Consider the following 22,359-nt stretch of genomic DNA (forward strand, 5'->3'; position numbering starts at 1 on the left):
TCCAGAAATACAGAACTTTCCTTTTTTCTTAATGAGTCTCTTTCAACATCTCTTAGCATCTCACCCACCTCACCATTCCCTGTCTAGAACACTCTCCCTCCTCCCCTGTACCATTCATCACCTCCGCCAGCCCTCCTTCACCAGGCTACTTCCTACATTTCCTGAGAGTGGCGGCTTCAAAGTCATATCCTTCAGGAAATCTTCTCTGTATGCCCCCCTGACCTCTCCATCCCTCTAGATTAAATGCTCCTTCTCAGTGCTCCCCAAACACCATGCATTTCTTCTCTTGTAGCATGTCATATAACATTGCATCTACTCTTTTACTTTCCCCACTAGAATGTAATCTACAAGGGCATGGACTATATCTATTGTTTTTATTTAACCCTTGTATAGAGCTTACTCTGTGCTAAGCACTTCTATAAACTCCTTACAAATATTAATGCTTTCAATCCTCCTAACAATCCTATGAGGTACTATTGTTATTACCGTTATACAGATAACGAAGCTGGGGCAGAGAGAGGTTAAGTAACTTGCCCAAGGTCACATAGCTAGTAAGTGGCAGAGCTAGGATTTGAACCTGCAAATCCAAGCTCTTGACCACTACAATATGCTGTTTCCCTTGTTCACCAATGTGTTCTCGTTGCCTGTCATAGAGAGGGTCTACCCAAGAAATATTTGAATAAAAGAAAGAATGACTAAACGAATAAAGAGAGTGGAAATAATAAAGTCCTTTGTGGGAGCAGCGTGAGGAAAAGAGGTAGCCACAGACTGAGACAGAGATTAGGTTCAGGAGTCAGAGAAGTTGAAAGCAAATAGTCCAAGGGGTAAAGAAGACGCCAGGGGAAGTGGCAGGTGATGAAAGGCAAGGCAGCGGGGGCAGGGGGAGCTCAGAAAGGCAAGTGACAAATCGCTCTGCAGTCGACAGAGGAAAATATAGAACAGACCATTGGATTTGGCCAGGAGCTGGCCTCTAGGGACCTCAGAACCGTTTCCAAAGAGTGCTGGGGAGAGAAACCAGATTGCGTGGACTTGAGGAGGGGGTGGGTGGTGGAGAAAGCAGACAGTGAGAGTTTACTCCCCTCGAAGCCATGAAAGGCGGGATTTGGAAGGGGGTGGTAGTCGGTTAAGCAAGTCCTTTTTGTCAAGATGTGGTCGTTAGGGCCTGCTTAAAGGCAAGAGGGAACAAATCTTTGGAGACTGAGAAGCCAGACCAGCCCTCACCAAAACAAAGGGTCTGCTGTATGGTGGTGGACCACACCACAGCCAACTACATAAAATGTAAACATGGGGCCAAGTATGCTAACTTTTGTTGTGAAGGGAATGAAGGCCAAGAGAGCAGTGCTTGGTAGGCATTCCTTCCTGAGAGATGTCTGGTAACTCCAGACATGAAGTAGAAAGGTCTGGAATGGGGGAGTGTGGTGCGGTATTCAAGTGAATTGATTTAGAGGCTACCAGTGAAAGAAAAGCAGATAAAGAGCAGAGACATGAAGAAGCAAGAGGCTACTATTTTCAAGAGCTCACGAGTTCAAAAAACATGAGAAAGCCAGAGAGAGGACAGGATGGCTAGTGCAGGTCATGGAGCTGCAATGCAAAAAAGAACTCTGTTAACTGGCCAGAGGCCTGACAGTGAAGATGGGCCTGAAATTTGGAAGCAGTTGGGAAGGGGATTTGGCCCAGAGAGCCAAACAGTGAGCAGTGGCCCGAAAAAGAGCCGTTTCATAAGGAAGCATGAGCAGAACAAAAGGGAGGCTGCAGAGGTGTCAGCTCAAGGGCTTGGCCTGGAGGGGTCTACTGGGGCCCAAATCCAAAAAGCCCTGCATCCGCAGGGACAGGGAACTGGGCCAGCCACTCTGCTCAGGTGGGGGATGGCAGGCAGGGCTAGGAGTCCCGAGGAGAGGAGCACTGAGAAGACAGTGAAAGAGTGGCAGCCACGGCTTAGTCAACACTTCTTTCACCAACCATTTTTGAGCATGTACTTCGCACCAGGCATTGGTTAGAGGCTCTGCTCGCTCTCCAGGGATTTCCATTCCAGTAGCAGACAAAGGCAAAGCACAAATTAACCTACAACACGAGGGGCTGATGTTCTGTAGCGGAGAAAGATGTAGAAAGGGCCCTGAGGGTTTTAGTGTTGATGTGTGCCCAAAAACGCAATGAAGAGGTCTACACACACACTCTAGCATGATGCAGGGTCTCCTTTCCTCCAGGAAGTGAAGAAGAGAGGCTCATGCTGCGGGCTTGGGGTTGGTTTAATCTGAATAAGCCCATAAACGCACCAGTTGGTTATTTTTTGTATATTGTCACTTTTGTAGTTTTATAATGAGACACGGCTATTTTTCAGATTCTATATTTGCATCATTTCAATTCCATCTGAGCTTATGCCAAAAAAGATCAATAACATGTTAGGAAAAAAATACATTAAAAGGCATTCACCTGCATGGGGAGCACATCCCGCCGGTGGGCCGTGGGGTCTGCGTGCCCGGCCTCTGCGGCACTGGGACTGAGACCGTGTGTGCTTCCCCAACACGGGTAAATCATTTCCATAGTATTCACCTTGGAGGAACGCTTTTCGATTACTTTGTATGTAATTTTTTAACATAAACGCTTTTCTGATTATAAAGTAAAGTACACTCATTGTAGAAAGGCTGTGGGAAAAGCATAAAGAAGATTTTTTTATGTCATCTTAAAATACCATTTGTGAACTGGGGCATATCACAGTCCATATATATATATTTATTATATATAATATATGTTTACCATATATATTAATACAATATTTATAACTAAATTGATTTTATTTAAACAAATATATATGTTTATATATATAAATATACAAATAAGGACTATGATATGCCCCAGTTCACAAATGGTATTTTATATACATAAATATTTATTATAAATATTTATTCAATGTTTTATTTAATATTTAATTTACCATATTTGTTTATACATCTATACATAAATATTTATACATTCATAAATATTCATATATTCATAAACAAATTTCTACATTCACAAATATATATTTATTAAAATATATTTTAATATTCAATATAGTAAATGTATATTAAAATACTGTTATGTTTAATATTTAATTTATTTACTATTTTATATATAGATATTTGTAGATAACCATATATATTTTTATATTAATATTTATATTACATATTTATGTATTTATATTATATACTTATATTTATATTAATATATAATGTGTTATATATTAATATATAATATACTTTTATTTTTATATATTATACATTTATATTTATTATATATATCATACATATATATGTAATAAAATATAAACTCCTAATCGGAAACCTTGTCCTTCTTCAACCAAAGGAGAACCTAAGCAACCGATCAACTCCTGCATTTCTCTGGTGGGCTGAAAGGGGTATATTATTACTTGGAGTCGACTCGAACAACTGAACTAGGCAAAGTTTGTTTCCAGGTAATAATCCCATCCCCACCTAGTGTTAGGCAGAATTCTTAGATGGCCCCCATGATTTTCACCCCATGGTGTTACCTATTGTGTAATCTTCTCTCCTTGAGTGTGGGTGAGACCTGTGACTCGCTTCTAGTCAACAGACGATGGCTAAGATGATGGATGGACTCTCATGAGCAAGTTACATTATATTAGGCTCCATCTTAGCTGACTGGGGTCAGTGATGTCCCTGCTGACCCTGAAGAAGCAAACAGCCATGCTGTGGACAGCCTATGGAGAGGGCCACGTGGCAGGGACCTGCACCTGCAGGCAGACCTGAGGGTGGCCTCCAGCCAGCAGACAGCCAAAAGAAATTAATTCTCCCCACATCCTGAATGAGCTTAGAAGTTGATTCTTTGCCAGTGGAGCCTCCTGATGAACACACAGCCTGGCTGACACCTTGACTGCAGCCTTGTAAGACTCAGCAGAGAATCCAGCTACACTACGCCCAGACCCCTGACTCATGGCAACTGTGAGGTAATAAATGTGTATGTTGTTTTAAACTGCTGAATTTGTGGTAATTTGTTACACAGCAATAGGAAACTAACACGTTGGCCCTGACCAGTCCTGAACTTTTAGCACCCTAGCCCACGTAGGCATTGCCCTTTTCCAATAATATTTGTATCAGAATGGAAATGGGAACTTCTAGTGTCTTTTTCATCCTCATTTCTCCATTAATTCCCACCAGGTGTATCCCACCAGACTGTCCTGATACGTGCCATGCATACTGCTATCTCTGGCTGAACTTTTTGTTCACACCATTCCTTCCAACCCAGAATCCTTCCCTTCCAACTTTGTGTCTCATCCAAGAAACCTTCTGAACTTCTAGAACCATTGCTTCCATTGCACTTTTTATTTGTATCATTTGTTCATCCCTGATTCATATACTGCCATGTGGCCTCTTGTGAAATCTTATTTTTCTGAAAATGTTATTGAATGTGTGTGTCTATAGTGTGTATATATAAAATACAAAGAATATATTAAAGATTATATCTATATCTATTTATATATATCTTCTGTTCTCAATGAAATTGTAAACTCACTGAAGCTCAGGATTCCACATTGTGCAGAGCATACTACTAGGAATACAGGAATATAGACCTCCCTATTTTAAAGGAAAACAGTATGGAGATTTCTCAAAAACTTAAAAATACAAATACCATATGATCCAGCTATGCCACTACTGGATATTTATCCAAAGAACATAAAATCAACAACACAAAGAGATTTATGCACCCCTATGTTCATCGCAGCATTATTCACAATAATCAAGACATAGAAGCAACTCAAGTGCCCATCAAGTGATGAATGGATAGAAAAGATTTCATATTTACATATATGTATATATATATAGTGGAATACTATTCAGCCATGAAAAAGACAAAATCATCCCATTTGCAACAACATGATGGAGCTGGAGGGTATTATGCTAACTGAAATAAGCCAGACAGAGAAAAATAAACATCGTACAATTTCATTCATATGTGGAAGATAAACAAACACATAGATAAGGAGAACAGATTAGTGGTTACCAGAGGGGAAGGGGGTGGGGGGAGAGTGAAAGGGGTAAAGGGGCACATATGTATGGTAACAGATAAAAACTAGACTGCTGGTGAGCACAATGCAGTCTATACAGAAACTGATATATAATGATGTACACCTGAAATTACACAGTTATAAGCTATATGACCTCAATAAAATAATTTTTTTAAATTGTTACATGAAGTAGTCAGCCAAGCGTGGTTGGCCACTTACTGAGCCCCTCCATAGAGCCAGACCTAAGAGCGTCCTTCATCGTTGCCCTAATCTCGCTGAGCCACACTTTACTGAAAACTGAATATGTCATCTCCCATAATTATTTCAAAGATTAAATGAAGCTAACATGGGCACTTGGCACTTCCTAGGTGCTTAATAAATGTGAGTTTACTCAGAACCTAGGTTGGCAACCCTCCCATGTGTAAAGGTAGACACAACAGTGGGTGGAATTTTCACAGGTAAGCCAATGCTTCAAAGAGCTCAATAAACTGAAGAAGCTTGTACATTACAAAAGGCCAGTTTAGGTAACTGTGTTTAAGCCTTAGTTTCCTTTCTAAGTAGGTAGATAGAAGTGGAATACAAAGCCAGCAACTGACTTAGAAATACTGATCAAGAGTGGGGAGAGTAGGTCTTGCCAGGAAAGAAGTGTGCTACTTCTGAAATGTCTTGGTCTTAGCCACTGGCAGGACTGATGGATTGCAGTTAGCAAAGCGTTTTCTGTGCAGCCTGTCCAAGCATCTGCTTCTGTACTTCTATACAACTGTTGCTCAAATTCACAATTCCTTTCAAATCATCTTTGAGAAGCAAGAGAAAATCCATCCAAACCACCCTAACTAAATATCCTAACAGCTTCCAAGTCCTTTAAAGGAGGGTCCCTAACATTTCCCTTTACCCCTTGCCTAGGTTCAAACTTCAACTCCCAGGGTTCGCCCAAGTCCCTCCCCTTGCCCTGTCATCTAATGAATATGCAAATACAACATAATTGGCAGCCAATGGCGTGGGTCCTGGTCACATGGTGCCGATGGTAGGTGAGCGGACAGAAGTTGTGTGTCGGTGAACAGAGACAGCTCTCAGTCTGGGGCGAGCGCTTGAGTGAGCGCGGACGGATGCTTGGGCAGTAGTCCCGGAGGCGGCGGCGCAGCGGTGGTGGCAGGAGAGGAAGGGGGAGGGCAGGGGAGGGACCCGAGGGCTACACACGCTCACACTTTCAAGTTCCCTTGGAGGGAGAGGAGGTGGGGCTGCAGAAAGGGGACGGGAGCAGTTCCATCCGTCCCGTCCCGTCTCCCCTCTTCCTCTTGCTCCCTGCACCCTGGCTCTGCGAGAGTTGAGGGTTCGGGTGGCAGTACGCGGCAGTGAGGGCAAGAGGGCCGGGAGAGTGGGGAGCGGAGCCAGAGGTGCGGGGGAAGATGCCCATCCTGCTGTTCCTCATAGACACGTCCGCCTCTATGAACCAACGCACTGATCTGGGCACCTCCTATTTGGACATTGCCAAAGGCGCTGTGGAGTTATTCTTGAAGGTAAAGGGAGGGGAGCGGAGAGATGGGGAGAGCTCCCGAGGGATGGGGGCGGTGGCGGATTTAGGTGCTTCTGTAACGTTTGTATCGCCCCCTCCTCCCTCCTTCCCTTCGCGGCCCCCTCCGTCATCCCTCGTCCCGCAGCTGCGCGCCCGGGACCCGGCCAGCCGCGGAGACAGGTACATGCTGGTCACCTACGACGAACCCCCGTACTGCATCAAGGTAAAGAGGCCATCACGGGGGTGGGGCGGGCGGGAAGCGGGAGCAAGTCGGCCGGAGCTGCTTGCCCCCCTTGCCACCGCCCGAGGCGGTCCTGCGTCGCCCAGCGGGGCGTGCGGGGCGAGGGGGGGCGCGCAGAGGGCGGGCGGAGTGGTGCAGTCGGCGGCTTCCGAGTAGCTGCTGCGCCCGGGGTCGGGGAGAGGGGACGGGGGAGGGGCAGCCCCGGGGAGAAACCGCAGGAGGGCCGAGCCGGTGGCGGCGACGACCGCAGCCGCCTCGGAAGATGGCGGACATTTTGCTTTTGTATGAGCCAGAGAGGGAGACTGAGGGCGCTGCTGAGATGGAAAGGAGGGAAGGGAGGGAGGCGAGGGGAAGGAGGGCCCGAGCCCCGGAGGGAGGCTGCGGGGCGGGCCCGCCCCTTCGGGGCGCACCACGCGCGGCTGCGGCCCGGGGGCCGGCGGAGCGTGCGACTCCGCCCCGGGTCCTCTGCGCCCGGCGCGCGGGCTTTCCTGGAGGCCGGGCTCCGCCTCCGACCCCTCCCTCCGCCCCTCCGCCCGCTCCCCGCAGCTTCTCCGTCGCCCCCTCTTCCTCCTGCCCCCCTCCCCTTCCTGCCGAGAGCGTGGCAGAGCCAGCCGCCGGCCTTCAAAGATTAGACGAGTGCTTTTGCGCTCCTGTGGTCTCTAACCCACCCCCGCCCAATGGAAAATGTGTCCGCTGAGCAAGCCTCCCAACCCCGAGACCCGGGGAAACTGTTTCAGTTCTCCTCCAGATTCGGTCCGGATAAGCCAGGCTCTCAGTGACCTTAGCTACTGTTAGTGTTTCATTGGAGACTCCATCGAAGCCGCGACGGGGTGGGGCGGGGAGATGCCCAGTCGCAACCCACACGGGGGCAGAGCTTTTTAGAGACCTGGCCTACCTATTTACATCGTAAATTAGGTTTGTGTTGGCCACGTTGGGATTTGTCCTGGGAAAAGAAAGGAAGGAAGGGGAGGACTCGACTGCGCGTAGTTATAATAGGCAACTTCGATGATCTGATGCACAGGATTCTGACCTACGGGAGGAAAGTACGGAGGACTTAACCTCCGTGGGATAGTTAATTTCTGTTCCTAATGGTGAGGAGATAAAGACCTGCTTTGCCTGCAGTGGCCCGATAAAATAGAACTCAGGCTGTTAAATCAGCCTGCATAAGTCCTGCTTGCGTACTGAAATTCAAAAAATATATTACCATAATCCTTGACGTCTTTTGCCAGACGCCCTCTTTTTCTCAGAATTGTCTTAATAGTGCTGGGGAGGCGCAGTCTGCCTGTGTTGTAAGCCGTTTCAGCCGAGTGAGGTGTTTTAAAAGAATGGAACCTACCCAACTGAATCGTTGGCCAAAGGGAGTGTTCCTTCGGAAATAAAACCAAAGGGAGCCTTTAATTTTGTAACTCGAAGCTTCGATTAGCCGTTTGACTAGGAGGTTCCTCTTAAAACTGTTTTGGTTTCCATGGTTTGTTTTCAGTTTTTGATTTATCTGTTTAGAAAAATGGAGCAAGTAGACATCTTCAAAATGCCATAAGCCTTTAAAAATGTCAGTTTCTCGAAAGGGCGTGACCATTTTTTCCACATAGAAAAGCAGATGTTTGTGCATCCCAAGCCTGAAAGTCTACACCCTCGGAGTACTGATACGGATAAGAACCCACCATTTGTAGTGTGGCCATTTGAATCCTCCTTAATTTGAAATAGTAAACAGGATAAATTGCGAAGCAATGTGCCTGTTTTTTCTTTGAAGGACTAACTTAACAGTTTTCTGAATGCCAAGACTCCAAGTTTAAAAATGGTTTTTGCTCTATGAAACTTTCATGGCAATATTTACGGATCTTTGGAAAGGAAGAAGAAAGTCTCACCCCCTCTAACAACCGTCCTACGTCTTTTGACCTAGCGTTGTAATCACAGTGTACATATGACTGCCTTCTGCTCGTTCCACCTATTTTGTCTCATGAATTTTTCCGGATTTCACATAGTCCTCATACTTAAACTTTTTAGTGGCTGTGTAACTTCTCCATGGCATTTTAGAGGCTCCAGATAGCTCTATGAACAGAGGGGAAAATTTGGATTTTGTTTTTAGTGGAAGTTTCATCCATTGGTTCTTTTTATCCTGCCATCTTATATACTACATTTTCCCCTAAATGTAGTAAACTAGAGACATGAACGTTCTTCCAGGTTGAACTTGATCTTTTTGTCTTATGTAGGTCAGGTATGGGAAGATCCTTTCTGTAATACTTTTAATTACTAACCATTCCTTATCTTCTTATTTAGTCTTTATGCCTTTCCAAGGTTCTTCATGTTAATCTTAGGTGTTAACTCCATGTGCTAGGAAATGGTTCGTAACTTCAGTGATGGTCTTGGCGTTTTACTCCCTCTACCTGAATTACTAATGATATGCCAGATTTGGGTAGCCTTTTCTTTTTCTGAGTCTCTTGGCCACTCCCTCTTGCCCGCCTCCAGCTCTCCCTCAGCATGTGGTAACTATTTGTTCTTTTACTTTTAGGATCTAGCCATTTTGGAAGGTCTGAAATTTTAGAACATGTGGTGAATTTTCCTTAAAATTTAGTCTAGTCCTGCACTTGCTAATAGCTGGGCGCCGTAAACGTCTATTTTCTGTCACACTGCTTCTCAAATAGGTCTTTCTTTGATTGTCAGCAGGCATCTTAGTTCCTACTTAAAACTTCACTCTTCATTAGGAGCCTGGGGTTCTTTCAGCAAAGTGAGTTAGATGCTAGGATTTGTAGCTTATTTTTCTGAAGAATAAGTTGAAGTGTATTTTTCAATTTCTCTGTGGTTGGAGGCCCATTGTTTATCTCTTATCAAAATAACTGCTTACTTCTCAGGTCTTGCAAACAGTTTTTGCAAAAAAAAAAAAAAAAAAAAAAAAGCAAAACTTTTTTTTCCTGCTGGAAGATTTGATTCTATTGGTGTTGTAACAGGCATGAGTTGTGCATTTGGTTCGGAGAGGTTTTTTTTCCTAACAGGCATAGAACTGTTCCCAGTATATCCACTTACAAGCTCTGACAGTAAATCTTGTAGTGAAAAGTTACTGAGACTGGAATTTTTCACTAATATATACTGTTGAGAATGCGAATATAGTATTTCACCTGGGACTTACTAACTTCTTACTGCACACCCCTTAGGACATGGCTGTGTGCTCTTTTAAAATTAGTCATACCTGTTCCTTGCAGTCAGCTTTGCATGGATGGAATTAAGTTCGATTTGAGGACCAAATAAAAAGCATATGAAGTGCAAGCATTTTGTGCTACATCTGTTTCAAGTGTTGCTTCGTAGACAAGTTTTATAAATAGTGTCACAAGTGCTAACATTACGTTTATATGATGGGATCTTTCGTGTGCGTAGCTAGGGTGAAACCCTGTTTAATATTTTATAATTTCCCTTGTATCCTTATAAGACTAATACACAGTTTTTAAAAGTGGAGTTTTTGTGTATGATAGTTCTTAATAGTTTGGCTGAGGTTCCGCTGTCTTCTATGTTTTGTTTTGCGATGAATCATAATTTCCTTTCATCCAGTGAATAGCAGAGGTAAGCTTGTCACTGCTACTAACTCCACAGCAATTTGAGGGCAACAAGAAGAAAGCGAGCAATGAGACTGGGGTGTAGAATAATATAACTATTCAAAATAGTTTGATGTTTGAAGGCACTTTCTTAAAATGATTGCTTTTTTTAATGAAGGAAATGCTTTTTCACATACACCAAGTCACTTTTCTAGAAATAGCTGAAACACATGTATAAACAGTGGACAGAAATTTTTTTTTTATAAATAGGAAGAGATGTTTCAAAGGAATATCCCAAGCCTGTAATTTGAAAACATAGAGCATGTGAAAAAGTGAAATTTTCCCCTGAGTGTTGCCTTTTCACATCCTGTAGCTAGCTCTGCTTACTGGTATCCACATGCCTTTGTCAACATGTATCAGTGAAAGGCAGCATCTTGCCTTACAGATTTAGGAGGTAAACTTAAGCTTTTTATGATCTGTGTTCCAAACATTTATTGGTATTTTAAGTAAGAAAGAACTGTTTCATATGCCCATAAGTATACTTTATGGGCTTTATTTGGAAAAGGAGCGACTTTTAGGGGAGCTTTTCATTGTGATTGGAAGCTAAGGAAGTGCTTTTGGGTGAAACAGTAGCAACCTGGCCTGTGAGAACAACCTGAGACAGTGGAAGGTGCATTTAAAACTCAAAATGCTGGAGCTGGCTCAGTGATGGAGTGGTTAGGTGTTTGTGCACTCTGCTTCGGTGGCCCAGGGTTCGTGAATTTGGATCCCGGGTGCAGACCTACATACCACTCATCAAGCCATGCTTTGGTGGTGTCCCTCATACAAAATAGTGGAAGATTGGCCACAGATGTGAGCTCAGGGCCCATCTTCCTCACCAAAAAGAAAAACAAAAAAACAAAAAAAACCCCTCAAAGTGCCACAAAGGCAGTGCATTGACCTTTATGATGAGTTGTTTCTCCCCTGATCTTGCTTCCTCTTGACCTTCCCTATTGACCATTTGAAGCATGTGATGTTAAGTATTTTAAAATGAGAAAAGGGGAGAGAAAACCTCAATAAAATAAATAGGCAACCTACTGAATGGGAAAAGATATTTGTAAATCATATACGATAAGGGATTAATATCTAAATATATAAAGAACTCATACAACTCAATAGCAAAAAAGCAAACAATCCTATTAAAAAATGGACAAAGGATCTGAATAGAGATTTTTCCAAAGAAAATGTATAGATGGCAAATAGGCACATGAAAAGATACTCAATATCACCAGTCTTTAGGGAAATGCAAATCAAAACCATAATGACTTACCACCTCACACCTGTTAGAATGACTGTTATCAAAAAGACAAGAAATAACAAGTGTTGGAGAGGATGTGGAGAAAAGGGAGCCCTCATGCACTCTATGCATGAGCCACTATGGAAAACAGCATGGGGTTTCCTCAAAAAATTAAAAATAGAACTACCGTATGACCCTGCAATTCCACTTCTGGGTATTTACAGTCATGTGTTGCTTAACAACTGACATACATTCTGAGAAATGCGTCATTAGGTGATTTTTCACTGTGCAAACATCACAGAGTGTACTTACACAAACCTAGATGGTATAGCCTACTACACACCTAGGCTATATGGTACTCATATAATGGGACCACCGTTGTATATGTGGTCCGTGATTGAACAAAACGTCATTATGCAGCGCATGACTGTATCTGAAGAAAACAAAAACACTGACTCAAAAAGATAAACACACCACTATGTTCATTGCAGCATTATTTACAATAGCCAGGATATGGAAACAACCTAAGTGTCCATTGCTGAATGAATGGATAAAGAAACTGTGGTATATATACACAATGGAATATTATTCAGGCATAAAAAAGAAGGAAATCTTGCCATTTGGGACAACAAGGATGGACCTTGAGGGCATTATGCTAAGTGAGATAAGTCAGACAGAGAAAGACAAACATTATAGGATCTGTCTTATATGTGGAATCTAAAAAAACACAACCAAAAAACCAAGTTCATAGATGTTCTCTGTTCACAGAGAACAGATTGGTGGTTGCCAGAGGTGTGCATGGGGAAAGTGGTCAAAAGGTACAAACTTCCATTCATAAAATAATTAAGTCATGGGGATTGTAATGTACAGCACGGTGACCATAGTTAATAGTGCTGTGTTTCATATTTGAAAGTTGCTAAGAGAATGGATCTTAAAAGTTCTCATCATAAGAAAAAAGAAAAAAATTCTGCAACTGTGTGCGGTGACAGTTGTTAACTAGACTTACTGTGGCGATCATTTGGCAGTAAATACAAATATCGAAATTTGTCGTACACCTGAAACTAAAATAATGCTATATGTCAATTATACCTAAATAAATAAATAGCGAACGCTTACAGAGTTTTATCCAACCTATGAATTAAATATAGTTTGCTGGAAAGAATTTTAGGAGTGAGGTACCCTGACTGGTAGCTCTTTTCCTTTATACAAAGAAGATGGGGGGAATTAAAACTTTACTGAAAGCTTGTACAAATAACCCTATATCACTTACGTATATACCACTCTTTATCTGTACTTTTGTTTATTTGTTGTTTTGTTTTGCAGTGAATAAAATTCTCCTTTTAGAAAAGAAAGAAAAGGGGAGAGTTCTTGGTAGAAGACTAGATCTGTGGGCGAGGGAGTAATGCTATGTTCAGACTAGGCACCAGCTGGAAGATGACTGGGGAGTGCTGACGAAATACCGGAGCCCTGTCTGCCCTGTATGCCGAACCTCGCTTGTATCCATTCAGTCTTACTTGCCCTTCCCTTGTTTCAACCTTCATCATTCCTCATCTGGACCACTGTTACCGCAGCCACTCAGTTGGTCTCCCTACTTCTGGTCTTGCTCTCCGCTGATTCTTCTCCCCTCATCTCCACTAGATTGGTCATTCTTAAAATAAAATAAAATAAAAAGTCATTCCCTCCCTGAAAATTCTTCGGTGGTTCCCTATTACATTTCAGAATGAAATCCAAACTCCTCAGCCTGACCTCCAAGGCCTTCATGATCTTCTATCTTACTTTGCCAACAGTGTCTCTCCACTCTCGTCTCTTCCCCTGGGCCTCAGGCTCCAGCCAAAATGAGAAATTAGGCTGTCTTCTCCAAACTCCCTATGCGTCCTGCTTCTGTGCCATTGCTAATGTTGTTCCCTCTGCCTGGGACACACTGCTTGGCCTGACATGCCTCAATTCTGCATCCTCTTAATTCTACATCCTCAAAAGTCATCCTGCCCCTCTGCCCCACCCCTACTCCAGTGTAACAGCTTCCGCTATGATCCCGTAATACTGTCCAGACCTTCCCTATAGCAATGAGCATATTATGTAGTGATTGTGGTGTTCACATTGGCCTCCCTAATGTGAGGTCTTTGAGGGCACTGTTTGAATTTCTCTGTGTTTGTACCTCGAGCACCTAAGGCAGTGCCTAGATTTTGGTAGGTACTCAATAAACGAAAAAAAGATTTCAAGCAATATGTAAGCATGAAAGCTGCCCAGTCTCCCTCTCCCTCCTGTTTCCACTGCTCTTTCCCCAGAGGGTGATCACTGTTAACAATCTGATATGTTTAATGTTTATTACAGCGAGCACTTTCACTTAGGTTCCAGTTTATAATATGGTAGAATTGTGTTTTTTATAAGACCAATGTACATATGTCACCTTTCTTTTGTTTATTGAAGTATAACTTAACATACAGCAAAATACATCAATCTTAATGACTTGATGCATTTTTACATATTTATACATTCATGCAACCACCACCCCAGGCCAAGATATAGAACATTTCAACCCAGAAAATGCCTCTTCTTCCTGCAATCCATTCCTCCCCTGCAGTTAGCTGTTGGTCTGACTTTTATCGCCACTGTAGGGATGTGATCAAAATGGTGTTTCTGGAAGATTACTCTGACAGTGGATTGCTACTACAGCAGTGTAGGCATTCATTTACCGTGTGTTCATTGAGTACCTTCTCTGGACCAGGCTTTGTTATAGGGGCCTAAGGTGACACCAAGAAAGACCTGGCCCAAGGAGAGATCAGAATAGTAAAAGACATGGTCTTAGTCATTGGAAAAAGGTGACTAGACTAAGGTGGGAGAGGTGTTGAGAACAGTAGACTCTTAACCAATGGATTGGAGGTGACGGAGGGAGGATGGGCAGGACATAGTGAGAATTCCTTTTATCTGGTCAAGATTGTAACTAGCTAAGACTGGATCATAAGAGAGCTTTGAAACCTGCAAGCTAGAGTTTGTACATTTCTCCTGTGGTGAAGAGCCGTGAGGTGGAATTGAAGAGAAACAGGGCGAAGCTTGCTGTCTGTGTGCTTGTTTGGTTATTATTACACAGAAACATACATTGAGGTGGGCTGGGGAGAGGGGAGAATGAAAGGTAGGGAAGACCCAAAAGATGTAGTTGAAATTGCCTAGTTTTGCTTTAGTACTGCCACTTGAGAGCTTTTGGCCTTGAAGTTGGGATTGGGGGGGAAGGATGGCAGAAAGGCAGGGCACCTGTAAGGAAAGGGCAAGTACTGTCCTTTTCAGTTTGCCTTTGCTTCAGGAAAAGAATTAGAGCTGCTCAGGAGACAGGGCTCTTAGTTTCACAGAGTGGCCAAACATGGCTGCTGTTCCAGATCTCAGGGAGAAATTGCTTTCCAGAGAAGGGCAGGATTGAAGGCCCTGCTGCATGCCGGGAGGGCAGGGATGAAGAAGGGAACCCACTGGTTTAAGTCGTTAAATGAAAAACCCTGTGTAAACATAGCTTCCAGTTCGAGTGTAAATGAGAGATCCAGGCAGTCCATTTGTGTGCGTATTGGCAGCTTGGAACAGGCTATCTCCTGGATACAATGTTCTAAATGGTGATTAGGTTCCCAGACCTTCCTCCCCAGGAAAGCCTTTTTAACCCTTAATGTCACTTAGCCAAAGAACTATTGTGTTTGTTATTGTTTCTACTGGGAAGTGGATTTGGTGATTAGTTAAAAACACATCCTTCCTCCCTCCTTCCTCACAACTCCTGGTGGACTTGTGGTCCCGGTGAGGGGTGGGGATGCTGTAAGAGCTCCAGCAGATGGGGTGAAAGGCTGAGGTGGCAGTGAGGGTAGGCATGGCTCTTCAGATTTGCCAGTCATTAGTATTTAGATTGGCTGGCTTTATGCTGTTCAGTACAGCGTTCACTAGGCATGTGTGGTTGTTGAGCACTTGAGAGGTGGCTGCACTGAATCAAGATGTGCTGTAAATGTAACCACTCGATTTTGAAGACTTAGTACAAAATCATATAAAATATCTCATTAACAGTTTTATTGATTACAAGTTTAAATAATAGTATTTTGATATATTGGGTAAAATAAAAAATATTATTAATTTCACCTGTTTCTATTTTTTTTTCTTTTTTTCTTTTGGTGAGGAAAATTGGCCCTGAGCTAACATCTGTTGCCGATCTTCATTTTTTTTTCTCCACAAAGCCCCAGTACATGGCTGTATATCCTAGTTGTAAGTCCTTCTAGTTCTTCTATGTGGGATGCTGCCACAGTATGGCTTGATGAGCAGTGTGTAGGTCCACACCTGGGATCCAAACCGGCAAACCCCAGGCTACCGAAGCGGAGCACACAAACTTAACCACTACACCACCAGGCCGGCCCCATGTTTCTATTTTTTTTAATGTGGCTACTTGAAAATATAAAATTACCTATGTGGCTTGCACTGTATTTCTATTAGACAGCAGTCCTGGTCTATATTCTTTCTCAAAATATTTATGGTCTTCATGTCTTAGAAAATGTTTCTGAAGGATGATCCTTTCTCTCCATGTTCTGTTTAAAATGAACACCGCCGTGATGGACTCACTTGTGCATGAAAGGTTATCACACAGTTCAGAGTTGATGGGTTGATAACCCTTGGCCCTGGGCCAAAATATGAAAGCATCCCATTCTTGTTTGTATTGACAGCCAGTTTGGTTGCTTAGACCTTTGGATGCAGTTGGTAATCTAACTGGGTGGGTTAGAAGTTTTTTCCTGAGCTGAGTACAATAGAATATATATGTGAACTCCTACTGTAACTATGGGAACTCAGAATTCTGTGTGTAATATGTGTTCACCAGTGGCACTAAATGTTCCATGCTTTTAGTGTTATTAGAAATATGTAACGTGTCCCTTATTAGATTTACATAGTTACTTAGCCCAAGAATTCCCAGGAACGGTATTCATCAAGAAAAGTAGGATAAAGGAAAAGTTCTCTAGCTTGGCATAGTGTAAAACCCAAGAAACAAAGGGGGGTTTGTCCCCCTGCTTTTGTGGAGGGCTTTCCTGATGTTCCCTCCCTGGCAGAGCTCTTGTCTTGTATCCTGGGAAGTCATCAGTGGCAATAAAGGAGGGGGAAGGTCCAGGTCCCCACCACAGGAAGGCTCCCTGGGTTAGTACTTTCTCTAAACTCAATCCTCTTAACAGGGATTACAGAAGCGACTATGTTATTTGTTTGTTCCTGTGATGGCTCCCATTCAGGGAATAAATACGATGTTTAATTCGGAGGCTGGGTGAAAGTGCAGATATGCTGATGAATGGCATGTATACAAGGTGGAACCATTTTAAATAGCCTTAGTTTTGGATCCTGCTAAAACACATCTTGTAGTCACAGGTGTTATCTGGGTTTTGCAGATATGATTTGACTTGTATCTACTTCCTTGTAATAATGAACAATAATATAATAGCTTTCTAATAATAGCAGCTGACATTTACTGAGTAATGCTTATGTCCACAGCAGTGTGCCAATGAATGTAAAGTGCTTATTTCATTTATCTCCCTAACCAACCTAAGTCATGGATACTATAATTATCCCCATTTAACAGATAAGGAAACTGGGACCCAGAGAGGTTAAGTAACACAGCTGAATAGTAACCCAGGTCTGTCTCTATTCCAGAGTCTTCAGTAATGATCCACTTCACTCTCCTATCAATCATGGTAGAACATTCCTTTGAATAACTTCTCACTGGTATTTTCTCCTTATCATATATGTCCCGGAGCCATATTTTTTAGAAAGAATCATCGTGCTATTATTTCTAGTTGTTTGTGATATGAGTGCTTGGTATTATAGCAGACACTCAATGAATGACAATTATTACTGCCAGTGTTACCATTTTTATTATTTCTCTATTTCTAGGTTAATATCATGGTGTATTTGTTTGTGAAATACTTTGGCCTTTGATGTCCCATGGCCCCTGCTCAGGGACAGAATGGAGCTTGAGATAGCATGTATATGTTGGGGATGGTGTTGAGGCCTGCTGGCTGACACTGAGTGGGCCTTGTAGGAAGAGTGGTAGGCTTGACCAAGCAACTGGGGAGTCTTTGGCTGTCTAGTGACCTCCAGAAAGTGATTTGCCATCTTCACTTTCTCTCCTGATAAATGTTTTTCTTATAGGGAAAAGAAAGACATTCAGTTACTCCACAGTAACCATTTAGTTTCTTCTAATGCACGAGCTTTCAGGGAGGCAGAAGTGGTTTTGTAAAAGGCCTGCATGCACCCTACCACCTTTGCCGAGTTTTATGTATCAGCCTGGGCCTCACCTAGTGGTGCAGTCCTCATTTCATCCATCTCTCCCATACTCCTCAAGCCATGCCCCTGCCATGGCCAGATAGCTTTTTTTGCTTCCTGCTTAATTAGGGTGGTATGGGGTGGATTTCAGAGAAGAAATGGAGATGCTACCAAGTCAGCCACTGGAGTCTTAACCAGAGAAAAGTTATATGAAGACTTTTGTGATGATGTGCCAAATGTTCATAGAAAAAATAGAGTTCTGTATCTTTTTTTTTCCCTCTTTTTTTGAGGAAGATTGGCCCTGAGCTAACATCCATGCCCATCTTCCTCTACTTTACATGTGGCATGCCTGCCACAGCATGGCTTAACAAGCAGTTTGTAGGTCCATGCCTGGGATCCGAACCGGCGAACCCCGGACCACCGAAGCCGAATGTGTGAACTTAACCACTGCACCACTGGGCCGGTCCTAGAGTTCTGTATCTTAAACCATGTTCAGCTGATTATACTATTCATTAATGATAGTTGCTCTTTCATTATTTATATCCTGTAGGTCAAATATTCAGTAAACATAGTACCAAGAGCCAAACTCTGGATTTGAATGTTATTGAACAAAAGACTCAAAACATTTATGTTTGTGCAAGTAAGGAATAGTACTAGTGAGAAAAGTATATATGATTTATTAAGGTCTTAGGATTTACTATATAGCTAGTTGGGCCAATATTCTAATGTTTATTCTCTTTGGTCTTGACTACATTTGAAACTGTTAATATTCCTTCCTTCCAGAAATTTATCACCTCCTCTGTGTTGTTTCCTCACCCCTCTCTCTCATGATTCTTTCCCTATCTTCCAAATTCTTTCCCTTGGGGAATGCATCCTCCTCATTCATGGTTTCAGACATTCCTTCTACACTGATGCCTTTCCATCTTCAGTTTCTTGCCCAGGCATCTCTAGCTGACTATAGAACATCTCTACTTGGCTATCTGCCCTGCCATCAGCTCATAGTTAGCATGTCAGAAAGACCTCCTTATGGCTCTAAGGACCGTCCCCTCTTCCATCTTCCCCACCTTTTAGTCACCCAGGATTGACAGCTAGGCATTATTCGGCTTTGATCCTGTCCTTCTGTCTTTTTCTAAGGCCCATCTATCATCCCTTTGAAATGTCTCTTACATACGTTCCTTCAACTCAATTTCTGCTGCCATTACTTGAATCCAGGTCCTGACCTTTTATGCTTTGACCATGATAACAGCCTCCTATGAGGTCTCCCAAGTACCTCCCAAATTCCTACTCTCTACCCACACCAACTACCAACTTTCTAAAAAAGCTGGTTTCATCATATCACTCCCCCTCCCAAGCCTTCAGACTCACTATGCCTGTGGATGCCATTCTGAGCCCTCTGGCATCTTCTCCCTGGGGCTATATAAACGTATTTCCCATCATTTCCCCACAGGAGGCTTGCGCGTCAGCCAGACCTGTCTCTCCCACCCCCTGAGTCTGTTTCTCCATTTCTGATGCCAGCCCTTAGAACATGGGTTAACTAGAGGAAGGGGAGTTCCAGAGCCAGGAGAGCTGGAAGCGAACTGAAAGCATTCCATTAAGGGTGTGACTTGAGGGGAGGATGTGACAGAGGTACTTTAAAGTGCTATTATAACGATGAGAAGATGCAGAAGGAAGGAGGAGGGAGCTGGAGGATGACCTTTAGTGGCTGATTAGCCTGAACTAGACCAAGATGTTTTGATTTAAATTGGCCTGGAGTTGCCTGGAGGCGCTGCTGTTTAATCAGAAGCCCCAGTCTCTGCGTTTTTCTCTGCAAAAGGGAGCCCACGTAACTAGACAGTAGACAATAGAATTCGAGGGAGAAGGTGTGGGCTTAAATGCAGCCATGGCTTTAGAAAGTTGGGAGTCCTTCTGTTTTGTTTCCTGTAAGAGAATGCTGAGGATGTGCAGAGAAAAGTTCTCTATTTTTCTCAAAAGCTTACATATGTTTATAGACGTTGTAAAGTCCATTTCGTAGCGATGTTTTTGGGCTGTCTGTTGGAAGTCAAAGCGTTGGTACTTTTATAAAAATCAAGTTTTAAAAAGTGATCATAGAACAGCCTGTCTGGTAGATCACACCATCCACTGTCATGTAATCTGGCAAATGGTGTCACTTTAGCAGCTCCATAAAGAATGCTGGACTAGGAGGCTGGAGACCCCGGTTCCTAGCCGCGGTCTGCTACTGGTTAGATAGATGCATGACCCCACGCAGGTCACTTAACCTTTTATGGTTTTGCTTTTCTTGTCTGTAAAATAAAGTGATTAGACTAGATTATTCCCACCGTTCCTTCCAAAAAAGTACAGGAGAGAATTGTGTAAGTGAAAGGCAGGAAGTGGAATAATTGACGCATGAATTCAGGGTGATTTCAAAATTGCTTTAAATTTTAGAAAACAGTCCTTGTATGGGTTTAATGTGCTATATCACACACTTACTGGTTACATCGGTAAGTGTCACTCCATTGTATTGGTAAATGTCACCCCATCTTATTGGTGCCCTTTCCGTTTGCTGCTAAGGGTTTAAGGTTCAGGACAGATTCCTATCACGGGTTACCTCTGAAGAGTGGAACGGAGAGTTTGGTGAAGAGATAGACTAACCTTGTATTTCTGTTGAGATTTTTAATAATGAATGTGTGTATATTAATGTTTATAATGTAAAAAACAGCTCATGAAATGTTTTTGAAAGAATGATTTTTAAAGATTGCTATATAATCTTTAGAAAGTAATGAATGGCTGTTCTGCTATCTCCTGTGTTCAACACTTTCTGCAGTGTTGCAGTGGCTTAGTCTCAGTCCTGTCTTTGTGTATTTTTACAAGGCACCTTTGTTAATTTTTATTTTGTGTATGTGTTCTCAAAAAATGTCTCCTATCGAACTCGAAGTCTAAACAATTGAACATGTGATCTGCACAGCAGCTTTTTTCCCTAATAATAGTTATTGGTCAGTAGCTGCCATTGAAATGGTCTGAGAGTGAGAGAGGGGACTTTTAACATTTCTATCTGGCTGAGTTTGGCAAATTCTTTGCAACTCAAGGGTATTTTTCCTCCAGAAACAGTGCATTTAGCTCTCAGACAAAGGAGAAAAGTTTCTAAAATTTGGTTTCTACATTTTAGCATCCTCTGGTGAAGATCCAGTTTCTTTTGATCTTCTTGTGCTTTCAAGTGAACTCTGAGAGGTGTGCTACTTCATAAGTTTATCCGAATTCCCTGGGGGAAGAATGGAAAACTCATAAATGCATTTTGCAGATATTTTAAACTAATCCTTATAATTGTTTATCCACTAAAAAAACCTCATACTAGGTATTTTAAAGAGACTGGCAATGCAAAATGGTGAACTTGGGATCAGCAGAATCAAACTGTGAATTATTCCTTTGCCCAGTTTACTTAAAAATATGTCGTCATGAGAGTCTGTAACTATCTGCTAAGAAAACAATTCAGCAGGCCGCAGACTGTCTAATAAGTTTCTGCAATATATTAGGGGGTCAGTTTCTTAAGAACTTTTTTAAAAAGTAGAAGACTCAGAGAAGCTAGAATTCTTTTCTGTGGGCTTGACTGGTAGTATTTCCTGAAGCATGTGGATGAAAATTGGTGGACTGGAGCACAGAATGATAGCGTTCAGTGTTCTCAGAGAGAGACGTGATATGATCAAATAAAATGGGCTTTGAGCATTCTAGCAAGTTCAGGACACTAAGAAGTGCCCCTGGGGAAGTAACTTTGACCACAAGGAATCCAAGAAAACTGGATATTCTTTTTTTTTTTTTTTTTTTTTGAGGAGGATTAGCCCTGAGCTAACTGCTGCCAATCCTCCTCTTTTTGCTGAGGAAAACTGGCCCTGAGCTAACATCCATGCCCATCTTCCTCTACTTTACATATGGGACGCCTACCACAGCATGCCTTGCCAAGCGGTGCCCTGTCCACACCCGGGATCCGAACCAGCAAACCCCGGGCCGCCGAAGGGGAGCGTGTGCACTTAACCGCTGTGCCACCGGGCCGGCCCCTGGATATTCTTAAAGCAAGTAATTTCATAAGAAAAAACTGTATTAGTACTCGTAAAGCACAGATAATAGAATTCCTCCTTTGAACCTAGAAGTGTATCAGTACCTTGAGTCAAGTGAGAAAATCACAAAAAGAGCAGAATCACACCAAATTGCTAGAGTATTAAGGGAAAAAAATTGCACCAGATAGGGTCAGAAAATATAATGCAAGAAGAGTTTTAAAAGGAGATACAAGAAGCAAGACAACTCCATTCTTTTCATGGTAGAGCGTCCTCCTAATGTGTACTTCACAATTTTGACGACTTCCTTTATAGGTGTACTAGCTATAAACAGTTTAAAAAGACATTTGAACAATCCAAGGTGATTCAGCTGTCACAGTGTTCTGTTTACCTAAGAGGGCAAGTAAACCTTGTCTTATATCTGTCAGAATTGGAGTCCATTTTAGTTGTGAGAAGAAAATTCTTGAAGCTGAACAGTTTTCACTTGCACAAATATTCCGTGTAA

General features: G+C 42.6%; 1 protein-coding gene across 25 annotated transcripts in view; it reads left to right on the forward strand.

Moving 5' to 3' along the window:
* The first annotated feature begins 6,010 nt into the window (after positions 1-6,010).
* Positions 6,011-22,359, forward strand: part of LOC100057188 (integrator complex subunit 6-like) — a 53,775-nt gene continuing 37,426 nt past the window's right edge. For 3 of the 25 annotated variants that reach the window (XM_023634033.2, XM_070257841.1, XM_070257845.1), the window contains exons 1-3: positions 6,098-6,163; positions 6,452-6,537; positions 6,679-6,756. In XM_023634033.2, the coding sequence (XP_023489801.1) occupies positions 6,466-6,537; positions 6,679-6,756 (150 nt within the window). In that variant the 5' untranslated portion in view covers positions 6,098-6,163; positions 6,452-6,465. Of the gene's footprint in view, positions 6,538-6,678; positions 6,757-22,359 lie in introns of all 25 variants that reach the window. The other 22 variants (XR_011434918.1, XM_023634037.2, XM_070257847.1 and 19 more) reach the window with 15 other exon arrangements.

The sequence above is a fragment of the Equus caballus genome, chromosome X (genome assembly GCF_041296265.1).
Source record: "Equus caballus isolate H_3958 breed thoroughbred chromosome X, TB-T2T, whole genome shotgun sequence".
Classification (NCBI taxonomy): Eukaryota; Metazoa; Chordata; class Mammalia; order Perissodactyla; family Equidae; genus Equus; species Equus caballus.